This window comes from Xenia sp. Carnegie-2017, unplaced genomic scaffold (genome assembly GCF_021976095.1).
Source record: "Xenia sp. Carnegie-2017 unplaced genomic scaffold, XeniaSp_v1 HiC_scaffold_23, whole genome shotgun sequence".
NCBI lineage: Eukaryota > Metazoa > Cnidaria > Anthozoa > Malacalcyonacea > Xeniidae > Xenia > Xenia sp. Carnegie-2017.
Window position 1 is genome coordinate 2983987 of NW_025813486.1, and position 23550 is coordinate 3007536.

The 23550-nt window shown below is 34.7% G+C and overlaps 2 protein-coding genes and 2 long non-coding RNA genes across 4 annotated transcripts; 2 read left to right on the plus strand and 2 right to left on the minus strand.

The window, feature by feature from the left end:
* Positions 1-7622: 7622 nt before the first annotated feature.
* Positions 7623-9808, minus strand: LOC124448881. Its single transcript, XR_006949301.1, has 2 exons — positions 9763-9808; positions 7623-7762 (listed from the first exon to the last, which is right to left on the minus strand). It is a non-coding gene; the product is annotated as an uncharacterized LOC124448881 (long non-coding RNA).
* A 1816-nt stretch (positions 9809-11624) lies between these two features.
* Positions 11625-19247, plus strand: LOC124448066. Its single transcript, XM_046999077.1, has 4 exons — positions 11625-11729; positions 12039-12143; positions 12568-12706; positions 18992-19247. The coding sequence occupies exons 1-4, from the start codon at positions 11625-11627 to the stop codon at positions 19039-19041; spliced, it is 399 nt and encodes a 132-aa protein (XP_046855033.1). The 3' UTR covers positions 19042-19247.
* A 759-nt stretch (positions 19248-20006) lies between these two features.
* Positions 20007-20797, plus strand: LOC124448890. The gene is made up of 2 exons (XR_006949312.1): positions 20007-20164; positions 20250-20797. It is a non-coding gene; the product is annotated as an uncharacterized LOC124448890 (long non-coding RNA).
* A 1221-nt stretch (positions 20798-22018) lies between these two features.
* Positions 22019-23220, minus strand: LOC124448067. The gene is made up of 5 exons (XM_046999078.1): positions 23197-23220; positions 23008-23085; positions 22755-22875; positions 22317-22504; positions 22019-22188 (listed from the first exon to the last, which is right to left on the minus strand). The coding sequence occupies exons 2-5, from the start codon at positions 23048-23050 to the stop codon at positions 22019-22021; spliced, it is 522 nt and encodes a 173-aa protein (XP_046855034.1). The 5' UTR covers positions 23051-23085; positions 23197-23220.
* Positions 23221-23550: the final 330 nt, after the last annotated feature.

Sequence of the window (23550 nt, forward strand, 5' to 3'; positions counted from 1 at the left end):
TGTCGCTCGTTATTCCAGCTACGCGTCATGGAGTCGGTATTAATTAAATTGACTAATCCTGTCCTTTGCCGACAAAAGGATTACGTGTTTAATCTGTCTCTGTTTTAAGTGTTATCTCTAAAAATAGGGATGACATTGACCTTTTGTAATGTTATAAATATAGCATGATTTGGAGGTTCTCATATAGCAGACGTTGACACCTGACGAGTAGTATGGCGAAATGCATAGTGTCTCTTTCTAGCTGTAAATAACGGTTCCTTTGAATTGTTGGGTTAGTGTTCTGCTTAAAACAGTTCTTTTAAGAAGTATTACATTGTTATTATCACCATTCACCATGGTATTTGCTATTTTGAAATCCATCTTTAAATTATCAATTACTTATTTACATTACCATAAGTTCTTAAAAGCAAGATGGATATCAGACATTTTAAATGAACGACGAGTTTTTTTATCGTAAACATGTTTCGGCATGCTTATGCCGGAATTATGGAAGTATCATACACGAAATATCGAAATAACATATGGAAATTAAGAAATTACGGAAATATCAAACACGACTTGGCACATAAATACAAAGGGAAGGTTTCCCTGTCCGACTTTCGATCACTTGAGAAGCTATCAACGAAGAAACGCAAAGCCGATGTCGATGCGAATTTCTTGAGGGATTGTCAGTCATTCGAACTTTTTCCGAAATTTATTTGTTTCCCTCTTCCAAATTCAATGCCCAGGATGTCCATGCGATTCGTAAGCGATTGCTTCGCTCTGCTGTATTAAAACGGTCAAAAGAAAAGAGGAAACTTGAGAATGATATGGACAAGATATCATCGAAACTCAAAGCAATACTAAATACAGTCGACTGGTACATTCTAGAAAAAGCTCTGGCTAAGACTATTACGAAGAAGATAAACATACTCTTATGTAATTTAATACACTTAACGATAGTCACATACACACATATATATATCATGTAAATAGCATAATCACCTTCATTCTATGTACTGAACATGGCATAAGCATGCCGAAACATGTTTACAATAAAAAAACTCGTCGTTAATTTAAAATGTCTTATTTACATTAGATCCAACAATTAGATTTCAAATACATATTCCATTATGGTGCAGTCAATATCGAAGCAAAGAATTAAACCTATTTGAGGAAATATTTTCCATTGGCCTTATAGTCGCTTCAAATTTACAACATACACGAAAAAACACAAATTAAGGTACGCTAGACACATAATATCTTATGATCATTACTCAGTATGGCGACAGTCTCACTTTTTCCAAGGTAGTACGTTATTTAAAATCTCAAATATTTATGTTGTCAAAGGCATTTTTTAATAAAATGTTGTTTCAGTTCAAGCAACAACATCCAAACTATAAAACTGTGGAGAAATTACGAACATCCTCTCAGTGGTGTGCTGGAAGGCATATTAGAGCTTCTTAATAAAGAATTTTTCCTGAGAGAACTTACCCCAGGAATCCTCAAACATGACTCGCACCTTTCTCGGCTCAGGCTTTGGGCCCCGTGTTTAAAGAGTATATATTTAAGGCTCGTTTTCAGTGGTAACTGACTGCCGCCCCTGGAGTGCTCCTAGCATGAAACTGATCCCCCCCTATGTTAAACAAAATTATTATAGAAAAAATCGTGTAAAATATCTTCATGAGTGGCATATTCATTTATAAGAATGCTGGTATTCATTTTTGTTTTTGCTGTATTTTTTTCTCCTTTCACCCTAAATGATCAGTGAGCAACGTGAGCCTTTTCATCTTTTCTGGTATTTAGTATTACATCTGCATCATTCTGTAAAATTCCTTTAACGTTTTGCATCTTTGCATGTTTTTCTGTCAAAATTTATGTCGAATTCTCAGAAGCAAAAAAGCTTTTGTGTTTTGCAAGTTACCTGCCCGGTATGAATCTGCAAAAAGTCTCACGAAATTTACAACGCAAAGTGTCGTACATTTAAAGAACATAATGTATCACAGTTCGCTACGACAGTCAACTAGATTACCCTAGAATAAAACTTTTCTTAACGTGCCCTGCCCTATTATCTCATTGGTTAACAGTAATCAATTTTATTTCACGTCACGCGACCTGAATTATTATGATGGTTTATTTTCCAACATGTGCTAGTAACAAGGATATGTAAAATAAATTCGTAGCATTAGTCAATTCAAGACAAGGTTATTTTAATGTTGTAAATTATCTCTAGAAACAAGTCTTTCCACTTTTTGCTGAAGGAACTATTTCCCTTCTCACTTATTACACCATACCGCTTTTTTCTTTACTAAGTCTATTTTGATCAACATTCACCTGACATATAAGGCATATTGGTGTTTTGAGATAGGCGCTTTTTCTTTGCTGTTTTATTTCCTACAAAACGAGTTAAATTAGATATTCTAATTTTGAATGCCACACATGTCAGTTAAGGTATGTAAGTTAAAGTGTGAATTAACGTGTCACGTAACAATCAACTGATGTATAGAAATACCGTCAAGTACAGAGGTATCTGCAGCATTTCTAACTTGGATTTTCGCCATTACAAACGATATTTGACATTGACGATCCAAGGACATAAAAATCTAGCACTAGCAATGTCTATCTTGTAACAAGTCACATCTTTTTTTTAATGTTTTGTTGAAAAGCTGCTGTAATTGGCAAAAGCTGTAGTTGTCATTATCTCTGCCATTTAGTAGTTGTCTATGTCTCAATTTGTATGAATAGCATGTTTTTGATGAAGTTGAATTTATAAACGAATAAATAAGTTTGATTTCATTATGTAAATCCTCAACTTTAAAGAAGAGTGATACATGTTGTAGGTCGAACTTTTGAAATTGATTGATTTTAACTGTCTTCTTGACACATCATATTCTTTTTTAGATGGAATCAAAAGAAAGCAGAAATCTATTTTACATCAGAATGGTAATTAATGTGGTACAAAAGGAACTTGCTCAATTTTTCATCAAACAATGGAACTCTCGTTACAAATCAACACATGGAGAATGGGATGATACCAAAAATAGTGGCAAAATATTTTGAACTTTAGAAGCCGGTAGGAAGTTGGATAAAAAACTACAGTTAAAATATCAAGATGGAGACACCTGTAAATGGGACTGCACAACATTATTCAATGCTATACTTTTTTCAAACTCGATTGGCAAACATCTTGATAAAAACACAAAGGATGCTGTTCATGCACTTCGTGGTGAGAGAAACAAAGACGCACATTGGTATGAAAGCGAATACTCAGATGATGATTTTGATAAAATAGTCAATATCATTGAAAAATCATTTCAAGATTTGAAATTTTCTCTCGATAAAATCAATGAAATAAAAAATCATCGTAACAGTTTTAATTCGTTCCAAGTGCTTCCTTCAAAAGCCAATCATTTTTTCGTTGAACGCACTGAATTACAAGATAAAATCATAAACGATCTTGAAAAATTAAGGAATGGTTACAATAACGAACTGACATATTTTTACATCACTGGTAATCCTGGCAGTGGTAAATCTCAACTGGCGAGACAGGTTTGTAGAAAAATATCGTGTGATTGGGAAAATAGAACTTCGTTTGTAATGACTCTCGTTGGGAAGAATGTGGAATCACTTTTTAGATCTTACTGTGACCTTGGAGACCGCTTAAACTGTAACAAGTTTATGGTTAAAAAATTTAAAGATGAAAATTTTTCCGCCAAAGAGAAAGTCAAGAACCTTCGATCGTTAGTATCTGCTCGATTGAAATTCTGGCAAAATTGGTTGATTATTGTCGACAACGTTGTGCAACTGAGCGAAATTTCTTCGTTACTACCACAAGTAGGTGATCACATGTGGAAAAATGGACAACTAATAATAACTGTTCAGAATACAGATGCCGTACCTCACGATGAATTGTCCAGCAAACATATTTCTATCAGTAGTGGAATGAATGACGGAGAATGTTGTCAATTGTTAAATTCTTACAGTAAAGATGAAAATGCTGATGATCAATTGTTGAATGAAGTATCGCACGCATTAGATCGTCAACCGCTGGCTTTGGCTGCTACTGGTTATTATGTCAGTCTTGTAAACAAAGCAAACTGTTCATTTACTTGGAGTCAATATTTAAAGAAAATATATTCAGAACAAGAAGAAAACATGGACGTCACTTTTGTTAAATTTAACTCTGTATATCCTAGAAGTATGTTACAAGCTTCACTTTTAGCTGTCAAACAAAGTGCAGAAGAATCGTCAATATTGGCACTGGCTATTAGCTTTTTTTCTATGATATCATTTGATCCTTTACCACGAGAAATTATGGTTTATTATGTTCAAGAAAATGATCCCAAACAAGCTGAGGAAGATATATGTCTTTGTTTAGACGAATGCTCATTGTTCTTGCATTCAGAAAATAATGACATTAGTCTACATCGCATTGTTCACAAAGCAATTGTTGTTTATCAATCTGAACATTCAAATGAAGAACATGAAATGGAAAGTAACGTTGATCAAATATCTAAAGCACTTTACATGTTTAAAGGGAGAGACGACGAAATCAAATTAGTACCACATCTTGAAAAAATTGTTCAATTATTAAAGACCAACAAGACAAAAATCAACATGAACACTTTACAAGTTTTCCAATATTTTGTTGACAAATTAAGACATTTTGGAAAATACGATCTTGCTCTTGAACTATTGGATAAATTTAAATCAGAAGAATCTAGTTATGACAAAGCTTGGTATTTTAATATCCTCGGTCTTTTATACCTTGACACTGGGAAGTATAGCAAAGCTAAAAATTCTAATCAAAAGGCTCTGGAAATTAGAATACAATCGTTAGGTCCAAATCATGTCGATGTCGCTGCGTCTTTAAACAATCTTGGAATGGTGTTAGATAAAACTGGAATCTACGACAAAGCTATAGAGTTTTATGAAAAAGCTCTGGAAATTCAAAAACAATCGTTAGGTCCAAATCATGTTGATGTCGCTGCGTCTTTAAACAATCTTGGAATGGTGTTTCATAAAACTGGAAACTACGACAAAGCTATAGAGGTTCACGAAAAGCTCTGGAAATTCGAAAACAATCGTTAGGTCCAAATCATGTTGATGTCGCTGCGTCTTTAAACAATCTTGGAATGGTGTTTCGTAAAACTGGAAACTACGACAAAGCTATAGAGTTTAACGAAAAGGCTCTGAAAATTCAAAAACAATCGTTAGGTCCAAATCATGTTGATGTCGCTGCGTCTTTAAACAATCTTGGAATGGTGTTTGATGAAACTGGAAACTACGACAAAGCTATAGAGTTTTACGAAAAAGCTCTGGAAATTCAAAAACAATCGTTAGGTCCAAATCATGTTGATGTCGCTGCGTCTTTAAACAATCTTGTTTTGGTGTTTGATAAAACTGGAAACTACGTAAAAGCGATAGAGTTTAATGAAAAAGCTCTGGCAATTCGAAAACAATCGTTAGGTCCAAATCATGTTGATGTCGCTACGTCTTTAAACAATCTTGGAATGGTGTTTGATAAAACTGGAAACTACGACAAAGCTATAGAGTTTTACGAAAAAGCTCTGGAAATTCAAAAACAATCGTTAGGTCCAAATCATGTTGATGTCGCTGCGTCTTTAAACAATCTTGGAACGGTGTTTAATAAAACTGGAAACTACGACAAAGCTATAGAGTTTTAAAAAAGCTCTGGAAATTCAAAAACAATCGTTAGGTCCAAATCATGTTGATGTCGCTGCGTCTTTAAACAATCTTGGTAATGTGTATTCTAAAACTGGAAACTACGTAAAAGCGACAGAGTTTCACGAAAAAGCTCTGGAAATTCGAAAACAATCGTTAGGTCCATATCATGTTGATGTCGCTGCGTCTTTAAACAACCTTGGTTTGGTGTTATATGAAACTGGAAACTACGACAAAGCTATAGAGTTTTACGAAAAAGCTCTGGAAATTCAAAAACAATCGTTAGGTCCAAATCATGTTGATGTCGCTGCGTCTTTAAACAATCTTGGTAATGTGTATTCTAAAACTGGAAACTACGACAAAGCTATAGAGTTTCACGAAAAAGCTCTGGAAATTCGAAAACAATCGTTAGGTCCATATCATGTTGATGTCGCTGCGTCTTTAAACAATCTTGGTATAGTGTATTATAAAACTGGAAATTACGAAAAATCTATAGAGGCTCACGAAAAAGCTCTTGAAATTCGAAAACAATCGTTAGGTCCAAATCATGTTGATGTCGCTGCGTCTTTAAACAATCTTGGTGCGGTGTTACATAAAACTGAAAACTACGACAAAGCTATAGAGTTTTACGAAAAAGCTCTGGAAATTCAAAAACAATCGTTAGGTCCAAATCATGTTGATGTCGCTGCGTCTTTAAACAATCTTGGAACGGTGTTTGATAAAATTGGAAACTACGACAAAGCTATAGAGTTTTACAAAAAAGCGCAGGAAATTCGGAAAAAACGTTAGGAACTAGTCAGGTTGATGTTGCTAAGTCTTTTAAACAATCTAGGTGTAATGTGTAATGAAACTGGGGAATATGATAAAGCTTTAGAGTTACAATTTGGTAGCTACGTGTTTTATAAAATTGTGCGATCCAAATCATGTTAATGTATATCTTTGTTTATAAATAACAGTAAACATGCAGTAAAGCTTTGGTGACTAAAAATTACTATGTTCTAATCATATTATTTTCGCCGTGTCTTTGATATTATAATCATTTATTGGTGTTTTGTAAAACTGCAGTCAGTATACGAAAAAAGCGATAGAGTAAACTCTATACGCTTCGGAATTTTTCAAATATCTTTAGATCAAATCACAGTGCCTATTTTTGATATATAGACTGAAGGAGCAAGGTCAACTCACCAAGTCAATTCCCCTCCCCTCCTCACAAGGTATTTTTGGTACTGAACAAAACAATTTCAGTATGCACTTTATGAAGTAAAATGAACCTAAAGATGTAATGGTCCTTGTCTATATATAGTTTCACTGATATGTAGTCAATAAACTTACTCTACAGACCAGGAATCATCCTAAGAAGAACTTAAAACTGCCCATGCTCTGAATCTGACATTCTCCTTTAGACTTTATTTCTAAAGTAATTTGTTTTTATGTTATAACCAAGTAGTAATTTTTATTGTATGATTCACAAAAATACTAAAGTATATTGGGATGACAGAATTTTATGACATAAATTTTGTTAAATAAATACTGTCCTGTTAGTTTTTCATATTCTTTGATACATTCAGTAGTTTTTTACCCAGCTCCATAAGCCTATGACAATATTCCAAGTTCTAATAAATTCCAAGAGGTACAACTTTCATACCATACATACCACCCCACCATGCTGCAGCCAATATTCCTGTACTATCACTATCTTCACCATGAAACATAGAGTAAGAACACAATTGAAACCAGGAATCTTTTGCCATCATCAAAGCATTGTAAGCAATCATTGGTGCATCATGACCACTGGATCCACCCCAACCTGCATAACTCACAGACTTATAAAAAGCATCACTTTCAGGTATGTTATACATCACTGGAAACTTTGGTTCACTGTTTCCTTTGGTTATTTCCCGTAGTTCAAGACATGACTTCCAATTATTTTTAAAGTAGCCCCAAGATTTCTTGTTTTCTTCTACATCACGACCAACCTTCTCAATGTATTCCCAAACTTTGGGTAAAACACTTAAAAGTCCTGCTACCCAACTTTTTGGAGGTATCTTCTAAATAGAATAGGCTGTAAATAAAGCTGCAGTAACAGCCCCAAGATAACCTAAAAATAAAATCATCTTTAAAGATTGCTAATTTTAGGTCACTTACAGTACCGACCTCGAGTAACATGACATGACTCGCGAGTATCGAGTGGCGAGTGGGCGAGTGACTCGCGAGTCAATTGCGAGTGACTCGCTAGTAACGAGTGGCGAGTGGGCGAGTGACTCGCGAGTCAATTGCGAGTGACTCGCGAGTGACGAGTGGCGAGTGGGCGAGTGACTCGCGAGTCAATTGCGAGTCACTCTCGAGTGTGAGAAGTTTGCGAGTGAATAAGTGACTCGCTGTTTGCGAGTGAATAAAATAACTCGCAAATATTTCCGACAACGACTATTCATTTGAAGCCATATCTCGGTACTTAATAACGTTAAAATCTTTTGAATTTTTTTACAAAAGCATTTTAATAACTTCACATTTCTCATGGCACCAACGTTATTCGTGAAGCGGTAGAGACCATAGAGAAATTAATGAGAAAATCAAAGTAACTCTCAAAGATTTTCTTCTAACAGTCTTAGATTGTTGACATATATTATCTTAAGATAGAATACATTCAAAAACGAATATTGTTTGAGGTCAAATATCTAAGGAATGTAGCTATGAGATGAGTGTGCGTATAATCTTTTAAATTTGGTTCTGAAAGAAGTTCATTGACTTCACGTTTTCGATGTGTTACACAGACGATATTGATAAAGGCCATAGAAATTTAATAGCAATCAATGAAATAAAACCACGTGTATAGTTAATGGCTAGATGATAGCTTTTGCGATTCACTTACCATTAGAAATGTTTAAAAATGAGATTAGTTTCGGAAACAATTTCATTGACTTCACAGCACTATACACATTTAATTAATAGCAAGCAACGATTAGCTTAAAATTTAATAAATATGGCTAATTTATGACTGTACCAAATTTCAGAACCAAATTTAAAAGATTATACGCACACTCATCTCATAGCTACATTCCTTAAATATTTGACGTCATGCAATATTCGTTTTTTAAATGTATTCTATCTTAAGATAATATATGTCAACAATCGAAGACTGTTAGAAGAAAATATTTGAGAGTTACTTTGATTTTCTCACTAATTTCTCTATGGTCTCTACCGCTTTACGAATAACGTTTGTGCCATGAGAAATGTGAAGTTATTAAAATGCTTTTATAAAAAAATTCAAAAGATTTTAACGTCATTAGGTACTGAGATATTGCTTCAAATGAATAGTCGTTGTCGGAAATTTTTGCGAGTTTTTTTTTTCACTCGCAAACAGCGAGTCACTTATTCACTCGCAAACTTCTCACACTCGAGAGTGACTCGCAATTGACTCGCGAGTCACTCGGCCACTCGCCACTCGTTACTCGCGAGTCACTCGCAATTGACTCGCGAGTCACTCGCCCACTCGCCACTCGATACTCGCGAGTCATGTCATGTTACTCGAGGTCGGTACTGTACATTATGATGACCCTATTTACATAATAGCAGTATTTTGACATGAATCATGGATTCAGTGTCTGTAGTAGTGAAGATATAAAAGCAAGAACTGCAATGACAATTCATACAGCTTTTAGGAGACAGAAATTTGGAAATGTGGAAAAGCAATAAAATGGATGGATCACAGATATGGTCATTAAAAGTGAGCAATGTTAAAAGGATGGAACATTTGAGATGTGGTTCTAGAAAATGATGGATTGCATGGACTTATGCAAACCTAGGGTCAACCATCTTTTATTTTATTTATAAATTGATATTAGATAAAAGAATATGAAACATTCTTGGTAATGGCTTGATCGAAGGAAGAGTTGAAGGTAAAACATCTAAGAAAAGCAAAAGGATTGAAAAGCTAAATTACTATAAAGGTTTGTCAAAATGAAAAGAAATGCAGATAACAGGATAACCTGGCAAACTGTGTACTAAGCAATACTTGTCAATTGGCAAAACACTAGACATTAGTGACTTGATAATTGATACATGATATGAACTCGTTGTTTTATTATGAAAGGTGAATACCTGTGGGGTGATTATGAGTCATCCTTCCACTTTCAACAGCAATTTCGATTAACATTTTAATTTGATCTTCACAAGGAAACATCAAACCTATACACATGGATCTCATAGCTGCACCACATCCTCCACCTCGTTCATTAAATGATATAATGTAACTTTTTTCCTCAAGAGGTCGTAACATGAAACATGCCTTTGTTGTGGTCTGCCCGGGAGCTCTTTCCCACATATCCTCAGCACATGTCTTCTTGTACTTTGTAGTTTGTAGCCATAATGCTCAATAACCCATTCAGAAACCAACGCTTCTGCTGTAGCAATGTGTAGTACAGTGTCGTCACTAGCCCTCCATCCTTTAATGTCAATTTTATCAAGTCCTCCGAGTTTTTCTAGTTCTTCATGAATTTGAGTACCACTGTAGCAGAATTCCCACAAACCATTCTTATAGCCAAGAGCATCCCCCCTACTCCACTGAGAACCATAACTGCTTCGTATTTCTAGGATAATTCTACAGTATTTTCATAAGCCATTTTTAACGTTTACTTCAGGGTATTTTAATGAACGCTTAACATGGGTTTTTTAAACGCGGACAACACCAGGCTTACCTCAACTTATAAAAACAAAAATCTTTTCTTTGCTTTGTTTCAATATTGTTTCTAACTATTCTGTTTAGATTTAGACGAGAGCGTTGGGAGACTGGGACTGTTATTTTGTAATCCTTAATCTTTACCCGATTCTATGATCTTCAATCTGATTAACATGTTTTTGCTAAATTACTTGCTTGTTACAAATGTTGCTTGCTTGCTTGCTTGCTGTTGCTTGCTGTTGCTTGTTGTTGCTTGCTTGCTTGTTTTTGCTTGTTGCAAATGTATGTAGCCTGATGCAGCCCATCGTATGCACTCAACGCAGTAGTGTGTGTAACTGTGTATATGAAATAGCCCAAGTCCAAAGTTCCAAACGAGTATCGCCAAATATAGTCGTTTGGAACTTTGGACTTGGGCTATTTCATATGTTTATCACATGGTCGCTTCGTATTTATTGTTCAAAGGCGGTCATTTTTGAATGTCTCGTTTGTTGGATATAATTTGAGAGTTGAAAAAGCTTTTCAGCAATAACATTCGAAAATATGGCGTTTGCATTGATGAATTTTACAACGAAAATACATGGGATATCATTCCATGTTCTAACATCATTTTTTGGGATGAAAATATGTCGAAAGACAAAGATGAACTTAAAGGATTCAAAACGTTAGTCATGTGAGGCGATGAAAAAACAAAGGGAAACGGCAAGTCGAGGGAATTTCCTGCAGAGATAATAGAGGTTTCAGGTTAGTATTTTTAGTCTGTTGTAGAATTTTTTGTAAAATTTCTAAAAGCTTGTATAATTCAGCCAAAAAGCTAATTGCTAGTGAATCGAGCTCTTTCTCTTTGTCATCATTTCTTTCATGAAACATCTTAGCTTTGCTATATATCTGTAAATTTCTGTGTGAAAATCTATTTGTTTATTTCTCTGTCTTGTCAGTAGAAATAGTCATAGTTGATATGAAGGTTGCTGTTATCAATTCAACTTACTGCTTTTTTAGGAGGGAAATACTTTCTGATAAAAAGCTTTTGCTCAAATGTTGTTCTTTCTTCTACATAGCAATAGTTCAATTACAATACTGACAATAAGGATGTGTCTATTTCCCTGATTTTAACTTGTTTCCTCTTAAATACATGTGGTAACATTAGGCCAAACTTTGCATAAGGTTGTTTCCTTATAATTTCAGGCATGCTACTGCTTCCAATTGAAAATTATTATTTTTTAATAGTTGTTAAATAGTCATCCATTATTTTGTATAAACAGATAGCAAAGATTATTTACTCAAGACAATGAGAAAAGAAGAAACTTTCTCTATAAATACTGGCAAAAGGTGTCGCAAAAGAATTCACAAAGCAAAGTTTACAATTGAAAGTGACAGTGAATCAGATGAAGTGGTGAGTTGCGCGAAATATTACATTGACCACATTTTGTTTATATAGTGTTTACTGCATGTTTCTCAATTATTGCTGCCATCATCTATAGTTAGCACTCATGTCACTAATGTGATAATGCATTCATGGAAATTTGTTAAGTACTCCATATGGTATTCATGATTCAAATGTTATTAGCTACTAATTCTATGTTCGAAGGTCTGCATTGCTGAACAAGGCTATGAGCCTAAGAATTTAAATGAGAAATAGTAGCTAATAACAAACTTTTGAAACAACATGTATAAAATATTGTATTGTTGTTCTTGTTACCAGCAGGAGCACAGTATTCCTAAAAAGCTAAAGGCATCCAGGGCAAAGAAAAAAGAGGCTTGCAGCTCAGCCAGTCTTGCTTCACTTATAAAAGAGCGATTAACAAAGGTATGTACTATACACAATGATAACACTAATTATTCTTATCTCTAAATTATGCAATTTTATTTTTAATGAGGAATGCTAGGGAATTAAGGTCCTTTTGCAGAATAAAATTTGGATGTTGTTTGGTTAAATGCTAAAAAAGTTAATACTGTATGATATGTTCCCATCAATCATAAAATGCTGTTAATTTGAAATTCATTTCTTGTTTCTAAGTGAAAAATCTTTTAAAAAGCAAACATTGTACAGTGTAAGGCTTGTATAGGGCAATCATTTAAAAGAATTTTCCATCAGTGGGGCTTATGAAATTGAAAAATTGATATTTATCGTTATAATATATTGTACTTGTTGTTAGTAAGGTACACCTTAATAGTTGGTACTAAAAGGAATATATTGTTAAATATTGCCTAAGTTCTTGTTGATTATTTAGGAGAGTCAGTCAAATGAAGGTAGTGCACTTTGCAATGATAAATGCAAGTATAAAAAAGAAGCCTTGGAACTCAAAGAGAGGGTAAAAATGCTGGAAAATCAGATCAAAAGACTTAATGAGCAAATTGACAATGGCAATGGTAAGCTTGATGAAAATTTACTTCATTTGTATTTTCAAATCAATGCTTTCTCTGCTTTTCACTTTTGTCTTCCAAAATGGAGAAATTTGTAAATTTCTTGTTCTATTCAGTATATTTTGGATTTGAAATTTAGTATTTGGGTGAAAAACAACAACTCAATATTACCTAGTGTCATCAAACTTTATAAGCTTATGATATACCGTTTTAAATTTATAGAATTAAGAACTTCATGTTTGTAAATATAGATCGTACAGGTTGGTGTAGTCCTGAGAAGGACTGTTTTTGTTGTTGTTGACTGACGTTTCGACAACCTTAGCGGTAGTCATCTTCAGAGTCAAATGAGGAGTAAACGTCAGGTTAGCCGTAATTGTTATTTGGTTCTTATGTCATTGTATTGTGTGTACAGGAAATGTGTACAGGAAATGTGAAATAGCGTGTCAAAGAGACTTGTCAGAAACAACCCAAGACGAGATCAGAAGCAGGATAGCCTCCACTTTACAATCGTCCTGTATAAGAGACAACAACTTGACAAAGAACGAACAACAAGCACTCAAACGACTAAAACACGACAACAACATCGTCATTTTACCAGCAGACAAAGGACGCGTGACTGTGGTCATGGACAGGAATGATTACTTCAACAAAATGGACACCCTTGTTAACGACAGACAAACGTACGAACAACTCAAACGAGACCCAACACCATCACTAGTACGCAAACTTAACAGCAAGATCTTCTCTATGAGAAAATCTAACATTATATCTGAACGTATTTACTATCGCCTTAGATGTTCAGTACCACGACCACCCAGACTATACGGACTACCAAAACTTCACAAACCACAAATACCCATGCGACCAATTGTATCATTCTGTGGTTCGCCCACCTACGAACTCTCAAAGTACTTGACTGACATACTGCAACCACTTACAAACAAATCCAAACACAAACTGCAATCCACTGAAATTTTCATTAAAAAACTGAGCACTGTACAAATACCGGACAACTATATAGTAGTGTCTTTTGATGTGAAATAACTGTTCACCAGTATTCCACTTAATCTGGCACTTACTTGTACAAAAACCCTCATTACAAACACCACGGACGTACTGCCATTACCGACAGAAGACATTATGGAGCTACTGGAGCTCTGCCTCACCTCCACTTACTTCGAGTACAAAGGTACACACTACAAACAATTACATGGAACAGCAATGGGCTCACCCGTTTCTATTGTAGTTGCTGAAATTGTAATGCAATCTATAGAGGAACGGGCGCTCACGAGTTACAAACATGCACTACCTTTTTGGTTTCGCTACGTAGATGACGCAATCACAGCACTGCATGCAGACGAGATTGATGACTTTCTCACTCACATCAACAAACACAACAGCCAAGTACAATTTACCAAAGATGTTGAAGAAAACGGAACTCTTCCTTTTCTCGAGTGTTTGGTAAAACATGACAATCAAAAACTACGAACAACAGTTTATCGCAAGCCAACACATTATGTGCTTTGTTATAATAGTTTCTTTGTAGAAACTATTATAACAAAGCACATAATCCCCATGAAGCCCATGGATGCTTTCGTTCATGATGAAAGAGTCATATTGTATAAGGAGGCTCGCGTTCATCACGAGAGAGCTATGAGAAAGTTACATTGTAAAAGGTAAAAAGTAAAAACGTATAAACATGCTTAGAGTTTGTTTAAATTATAATTCAAAAAGGCAGAAATTGTTTGAACCTTTAAAGTATCTTTGGACGTTCTAGTTTCTTTAATGAGAAGAATTCTTGTAAAGAAAAAGACAAATTTTGAAAACAAAAAAATCCCGTTTTCGGTCCGTGCCTCCCGATACCCGTGATAGTTGAGCACTAGAGCGTCGCATGTTAACTAAGAGAACCACATAATCCTTGTTTGTATCATTTGTCAAAGAAAATTTCCCCGTGTGAATGGGGCTTAACTGTGTATAGGAAATAGACTCAAAGTCCAAACGAGTATCGCCAATTATAGTCGTATTCATTTATCACATAGTCGCTTCACATTTATTGTTCAAAGGCGGTCATTTTTGAATGTCTCGTTTGTTGGATATAATTTAGGAGTTGAAAAACCTTTTTCAGCGATAATATTCGAAAATATGGCGTTTGCATTGGTGAATTTTTACAACGAAAATACATGGGATATCATTCCATATTCTAACATCATTTTTTAGGATGAAAATATGTCGAAAGACAAAGATGAACTTAAAGGATTCAAAACGTAAGTCATTTGGGGCGATGGAAAAACAAAGGGAAACGGCAAGTCGAGGAAATTTCCTGCAGAGATAATAGAGGTTTCAGGTTAGTATTTTTAGTCTGTTGTAGAATTTTTTGTAAAATTTCTAAAAGCTTGTATAATTCAGCCAAAAAGCTAATTGCTAGTGAATCAAGCACTTTCTCTTTGTTATCATTTCTTTCATGAAACATCTTAGCTTTGCTATATTTCTGTAAATTTTTGTGTTAAAATCTATTTGTTTATTTCTCTGTCTTGTTTGTAGAAATAGTCATAGTTGATATGAAGGTTGCTGCTATCATTTCAACTTACTGCTTTTTTAGGAGGGAAGTACTTTCTGATAAAAAGCCTTTGCTCAAATGTTGTTCTTTCTTCTACATAGCAATAGTTCAATTACAATACTGACAATAAGGATGTGTCTATTTCCCAGATTTTAACTTGCTTGCTCTTAAATACATGTAGTAATACATTAGGCCAAACTTTGCATAAGGTTGTTTCCTTATAATTTCAGGCATGCTACTGCTTCCAATTGAAAAATTTTTTTTTAATAGTTGTTAAATAGTCATCCATTATTTTGTACAAACAGATAGTAAAGATTATTTGCTCAAGACAATGATAAAAGGAGAAACTTTCTCTATAAATACTGGCAAAGGGTGTCACAAAAGAACTTACAAAGCAAAGTTCACAATTGAAAGTGTTAGTGAATCAGATGATGTGGTGAGTTGCCTGAAATATTAAACTGACCACATTTTGTTTATATGGTGTTTACTGCATGTTTCTCAATTATTGCTGCCATCATCTATAGTTAGCACTCATGTCACTAATGTGATGATTCATTCATGGAAATTTGTTAAGTACTCCATATGGTATTCATGATTCAAATGTTATTAGCTACTCATTCTATGTTCGAAGGTCTACATTGCTGAACAAGGCTATGAGCCTAAGAATTTAAATGAGAAGTAGTAGCTAATAACAAACTTTTGAAACAACATTTATAAAATTTTGTATTGTTGTTCTTGTTACCAGCAGGAGCACAGTATTCCTAAAAAGCTAAAGGCATCCAGGGCAAAGAAAACAAAGGCTTGCTGCTCAGCCAGTCTTGCTTCACTTATAAAAGAGTGATTAACCAAGGTATGTACTATACACAATGATAACACTAATTATTCTTATCTCTAAATTATGTAATTTTAATATTAATGAGGAATGCTAGGGAATTAAGGTCATTTTTCAGAATAAAATTTGGATGTTGTTTGGTTAAATGCTAAAAAAGTTATTAATACTTTATGATACAGTTTTCACTTCAGTTTTCAAAACTATAGTTTTCCGTGAACTACAGTTTTCCAATGAATCCATGTTATAATGTAGTTCATTAACTAAGGGTTTCATAAGCACAGTTTAGCAAATTCCCTGTACAGGTTCTAGTAGTAGACATTATTTTATACAGAATTTAAAAAAACCATGAATCCACGATACAATTCCGGGAGTATCGTTACACGTTTGTAAATGTAGATCGTCCATGTTGGTATAGTCCTGAGAAGGACTGTTTTTGTTGTTGTTGACTGACGTTTTGACAACCTTAGCGGTAGTCGTCTTCAGAGTCAAATGAGGAGTAAACGTCAGGTTAGCCGTATTTGTTATCTGGGTCTTACGTCATTGTATTGTGTGTACAGGAAATGTGAAATAGCGTATCAAAGAGACTTGTCAGAGACAACCAAAGACGAGATCAGAAGCAGGATAGCCTCCACTTTAAAATCGTCCTCTATACGTGACAACAACTTGACTAAGGACGAACAACAAGCACTCAAACGATTAAAACACGACAACAACATCATCATTTTACCAGCAGACAAAGGACGCGTGACTGTGGTCATGGACAGGAATGATTACTTCAACAACATGGTCACCCTTGTTAACGACAGACAAACGTACCAACAACTCAAACGAGACCCAACACCATCACTAGTACGCAAACTTAAGAGCAAGATCTTCTCTATGAGAAAATCTAACATTATATCTGAACGTATTTACTATCGACTTAGTTGTTCAGTACCACGACCACCCAGACTATACGGACTACCAAAACTTCACAAAGCACAAATACCCATGCGACCAATTGTATCATTCTGTGGTTCGCCTACTTACGAACTCTCAAAGTACTTGACTGACATACTGCAACCACTTACAAACAAATCCAAACACAAGCTGCAATCCACTGAAACTTTCATTAAAAAACTGTGCACTATACAAATACCGGACAACTATATATTACTGTCTTTTGATGTGAAATCACTGTTTACCAGTATTCCACTTAATCTGGCACTTACTTGTACAAAAATCCTCATTACAAACACCACGGACGTACTGCCATTACCGACAAAAGACATTATGGAGCTACTGGAGCTCTGCCTCACCTCGACTTACTTCCAGTACAAAGGTACACACTACAAAAAATTACATGGAAAAGCAATGGGCTCCCCCGTTTCTGTTGTAGTTGCTGAAATTGTAATGCTATCTATAGAGGAACGGGCGCTCATGACTTACAAATATGCACTACCTTTTTGGTTTCGCTACGTAGATGATACAATCACAGCACTATATGCAGACGAGATTCATGACTTTCTCACTCACATCAACAAACACAACAGCCACATACAATTTACAAAAGATGTCGAAGAAAACGGAACTCTTCCTTTTCTCGACTGTTTGGTAAAACATGACAATCAAAAACTACGAACAACAGTTTATCGCAAGCCAACACATACTGACCGACTACTAGACCAATCATCTTACAACCCTACATCACACAAAGCCACCACAATCAGAACATTAACAAGACGTGCACAAATCATATGTGATTCACCGGACGCTCTACACAACGAAAACAACTATCTCAAACGTGTTTTTGACAAAAACAACTATAACTCTGACTTTATCAAACGCAACACTTACAAACCCAACGAACCCAACGAAACAAACAATTCAGTGATAATAGCAACGATAACTTACATCAAATGTACGTCTGAGACTATCTCGCGTATCTTACGAGCATACAACATACGAGTCGCACATAAACCAATCACTACGTTACGACAAGTACTAACGAACATAAAGGACAAAGAACAACCCAACGAACGACAAGGTGCAGTTTACAAAATAAGTTGCTCCGACTGCCACGCATCCTATATCGGGGAAATTAAACCTAAGGCTTACTGAACACAAACGAGCTACTAAGAAACAAGACAAAACTAATCACATTGCCGAATATCACCGAATCACAAAGCACAACATTGACTGGGACTCGGCAAAATGCATTACTTACAGTACTGACTATAGACAACGGCTTACATTAGAAAGTTGGTATGCCAACTTGGAACAAACCCCCCTCAACAGATTACAGCAATTACCGGCACCTTACAAACGACTTATTCACAATACAAATAAATGATTAACTAAAAACATTACACTTCACACTAATTCACAATGACAATACACATTTCCTGTACACACAATACAATGACGTAAGAACCAGATAAGAAATACCGCTAAACTGACGTTTACTACTCATTTGACTCTGAAGATGACTACCGCTAAGATTGTCGAAACGTCGTCAGTCAACAACAAAAAAACATTCCTTCTCAGGACTATGCCAATCTGGACGATCTACATTTACAAACATGTAACGATACTCCCGGAATTGTATCGTGGATTTATGTTTTATTGAATTCTGTATAAAATAATGTGTACTACTAAAACCTGTACAGGGAATTTGCTAAATTGTCTTTATGAAACCCTTAGTTAATGAACTACATTATAACATAGATTCATTGGAAAACTGTACTTCACGGAAAACTATAGTTTTGAAAACTGTAGTGTTTGGGAACAAAACTATCAATTGTAAAACTACAGTTCTCCCAAAACTTTCTAGATCTGTTTATTCATACAACTATAGTTTTCGGAACTACAGTTTTTGTTCCAAAATACTGCAGTTTTCAAAACTATAGTTTATTTTTGTAAGGGTTGAACCAACTTTTTGCAAGTACCTTTAAAGCATATGTTGGCCATTGACAAAGAACTAATAATGTTGATAATTGTTGTGAAAATGGTGATGTTCCCGGCGATAGAGAAGATGTTGTAAATAATGGTGGCGATGATGATGGTAATTCTGGGAATGTATTTTGTGGACGAGACGGAACAGTTAATGAACGGTGACGGACACCTTGTAACAGAAAACGCCGTGCCTAAGAAAGTTGAAAAAAAACACAGGAAGGGAAGAAGTAACAACAAAAGAAAAAGAAAAGAGGCAAAGTCCAGTGACTGAAAAAGTGTGTCTTGTGCAAAGAAAAGAGCTAGTCATTTGATATCCTATGACAAATGTAAAGCCTTTCTTTGTCAAGAACCATCTTCCAAAAATAATGGAATGGTGGATTGGGTGTTGTGTGATGTTTGTCAACAATGGTATCATTGGGATTGCGTTGGCATTACGACGAAGCCGAAAGGAAAATTTGATTGCGGATGCAATGTATCTTACTTTACTCATGGGTAAATTATACATCCACTTTTTCTAAACTACGAACTGTTAGTCTGTTCATTTTTGCGCATCACCGATTTATTTGCATACGTATTCATAATAGTTATTAATACGTTCCTCGTGCTCTTAAATATTTTATTTCTAAATTGTGAGTTTGTTGAACACACACGAATAAATATATTTCATTTCTTTTAATTTTTCTTTGACAGATCTGCGAAAACATTTGACATAAATACAAAGGGAAATCGCTCATTCAGAGGATTAAAGAATCTGCTAGAATTTAAATTATTTAATATCAGTGCAGATAAACATATCTATAATATTTTAACATTAAATTTTAGACACATTTAACAAAAATCGTAAAGGTACCGTACTCAGTAAACGCCACAGGGTATTTAAGCAAATGATCCGTGGGCGAAATGAAGCTCAGACTGAACTCACCGATCTCTACATGACGTGTCCTTTAACTCGAACTCAAGTATAAAAACATATTCTCTGTTAGAAATGGAGCCCCACCAGTGTCTTAACTCGTCATTTTTGTATATATAGGCAAAAGATCTGTTGAATGTAGTCAAAGAAATAGTCACAGATATTTTTCAATCCTTTGATGAAACAAATTCAATGAACATCAACTACATGTATAACGTTTTATTCCCTGAGGTTTGTTGTTCATCTAACGCCTAATTCCAAGACGTTTTTTTGTTGTGAAAGCTATGTGACAGTGAAACTATGATATTTTATATAGGCCTGCATATATTGTATACGAAAAACTGAGCGTTGTCTCCGATATAACGCTGAAAAAATTTATAATTGTGCGAGTGGAGTTTAAGACAGTGCAGACTCTGAAAGTGACTAACCTTGTTGTCTACCGAAGTACCTGAAAGCTGTAGTGGATCTTGTAAAAATTTGAGGTGACTTGACAATGTATCATACCGATTTACTCTTAAGACTCAATGTCGTCTAAACATACTATTGACGATGAACTAGCGCTGTTTTTAGTTTAGGTTTACTGAATAAGATTTTCTTTTTCAGCTAAGTTCTATTACTTTATCAAAAAATAATGAATTCTTGTACAGGAAACAATTATACTTCAATTTTGTCTATAATTAAAATAAAAGATGACTTTAATTACAACTACAAGACGTAGAAAAAAAGTATGTCAAACAGAGTCAAGTTAACGATTAATTGAACTGTTGACTAAGTTGGGCCAATTTATAGATATATTTCATATCAAAGTTAATTATAAATCAAAATAGTTACCTCAAAAACACAAGTAAATCTTTTCACCACCATGCAACGCTAAAAACTACATTAGCTATTTAGCTAACATAACAGTTGCTACATATGTGTTTTGATGGACAAAAAGTATTTATTCAACAAAAAACTTTTTTAAACACATTTATTATCCGGCGTACGTACGTTGGGTGGCTATTACCCATCATTATTGACTGATTAAAAAGTTTTTACACACCAAAATTCCTTTACCACTATTAACAATGTGCCCTCCCGTTTATCACCATAGAAGAAAGGTGACTCCTGCACTTGGGAACAGGATGTACGGTTACACATTATTGAAATTGTATTGTAGTCTCGCCATGCTGTGTACCCAATCATCGAGAAGGAATAAGAATCCTTTTTTTTATCATGTATATTATGCCGCGTACGTACGTTGGCGAGTAGACATTTTTTATAATATTTTCTTTTTCTATAAAGCAAAAACAATGGATATTAAACATAAACGTACAGTCTTTAGTTTAGAAACAGTACTCATTCTTTGCAGTTAAAAATATAGCTTTTCCTTCATCTTCTTCATCTTTATCATACAGGATTTGTGCAGTACGCAAGCAAAAAGAACTAAAAATTTTTTGGGGTGCGATTTACATCGTCAAATGTACAAAAGGTATTTTGCTATTGATTAATTATGTTAGAAATTTTCATGTGTTACATTTTAGAGGCAGTTACTAAATTTACACAACCTTCGCGTTTCTGCTTCCGTTGGCGTACGGTTTTTTAGGCTTCCAATAAATCGAAATAATAATTAATAGATTTTTAGGAAAACTTCACAATTTAGCAACTCAAAAAACATTCAATTCTGTTCAGCTTTATATGGAATAATACTGAGTAGATTTCATTTTAATTTTGTGACTAATAAGCACTTTTTAAGCGCTTTCTTTGATTTTGATTTCGTAGCAACTTTTCAAGTGCTCTTTACGTAAATTAATTTTCTAATTAAAGGATTTTCAAGAGCTTGAAGTGCCTGCACAACCCCGTTATACATCATCGCTGGTGATTTCATAGTCGTGTGTAAAAATATCGCCTCACCATATTCAACATCAAGTACATTTTCATGGTAAATAAAACTATTCAAAAAGTCAGTAATCTTGCCGTGCTGCTGAAAGTAGTGACTCCACGTATTTTCCATTTTCCATTTCGGTGAAGCAAATGGCATAAATCTATAGCTAATCCACAGTAAGTGGAACTGAACAATCTTCATCAGTAGGTGCAGCTAGATATTCACACCAAAAAATCATTGTCAGGATCTTTAACAGCATCAAATGTTAACGCGGTACGTGAATGATTAGAATGTGATTGTTTTGCCTCGTTATAAGCTGTGATATCTTTATTGACATCCTTTGTTACTCGAGTAGTTTGCTTCAAAAGTCTGGATGCCAACGCTTGACCATCTGAAAAACAGAACAAACATACAGAAACATTTACAAACATACAGAGAACATTACATAGAAGGCAACATGTAAAGTAATTTACAAACATTGCAAGTTGTATAGAACATTTATGAGATACGTATAGTTACCACAGTATTTAGACTTAAGGTTTAGGAGAAACCATCTTTCAACAACATTTTTCCTCATTCGAGACAAAACACGTTTTTCTTTCCTAGACGCAACCTCGCGTTTTGCATTTTCGTACTCTGAGTCTGTATTTTGCCAGCTTGCAGAAATTGAGTTTTCCCTTTCCATGATCTTCAACTGCTCGTCAATTCTAAACAGTAAATACCAAATCATTACAAATATAAGGCACGGTCTGACAAGCACCTGCCAGTTGCATATACATCTCTACTTGTACGTACGTATAAAAACAAGAAATAATTTTTTATTCGATATTCCAACTTATTATTCACAATGTTACGACGTACATTCATAGCTTCAAAATTTTCCCAGTTCATTTTTCTAAATTCACACTGTTTAAGACTTTAATATCTCTAGAAAAAAGTTGAACTTTTCGAACATACTTTTTCATCTGATTAAATCGAACAGTCAGTTCACTTGGATCAGTGCAACCATTCCATCGATGGTAAAGATCAGCGTACAAGTCCAGGTATATAACGTACTTGCATTTCCAATCTTCTTCTTCTGTAAGTTGTTGAAGATTTACGTATATTTGTTAAAAAAGTTTTCTGTGCGTAAAACATTTCCTTATAATGAGCAATAATTATGTGTCAAATCTGTTCCTTAGCTACAAGCCATTATTTCTCATTTACTAACCAGTCTCAACTTCACGACCAAAAAAAGTCGACTCGTCCTTCATCCACTCACGAATATCATCTATTGAAATCCTGTGAGCTTTAGATAATGAAAAAAAGAAAATTTACTGCTTTCATGTGAGTCGTAAATAGTTCATATCCAAAATCGGAGTCAAATATAATCACACAGCAAATACAAACATATACTCACACGGAAAGCACCTGCATAACTTTTCAATATCTAATTTTGCAGTTTCTTTCACATCAACAGCTCGCTTCATCCTTGCCATCAGCAAATTGCCACAAAAAACAAAATTTAATTCATATCTGCTATTACATAATATGATGACATGTTAGCTATGTATATGTTCAAACAAAGAAAGAAAAACTAGCTATACCTAAATTAATCTTCGTTTTCTTTCCATAATGTAAAAGAGCATCACTGAGTACATCAACTCTGTGACTTGGACGCATTTCTTTAGTCATTCTGCTAAATTTGCGAATGTAAGCCCACAATCTCTCCAACATCTCACCGTCAGTTAGGCCAAATCCTTCTTAACGACGG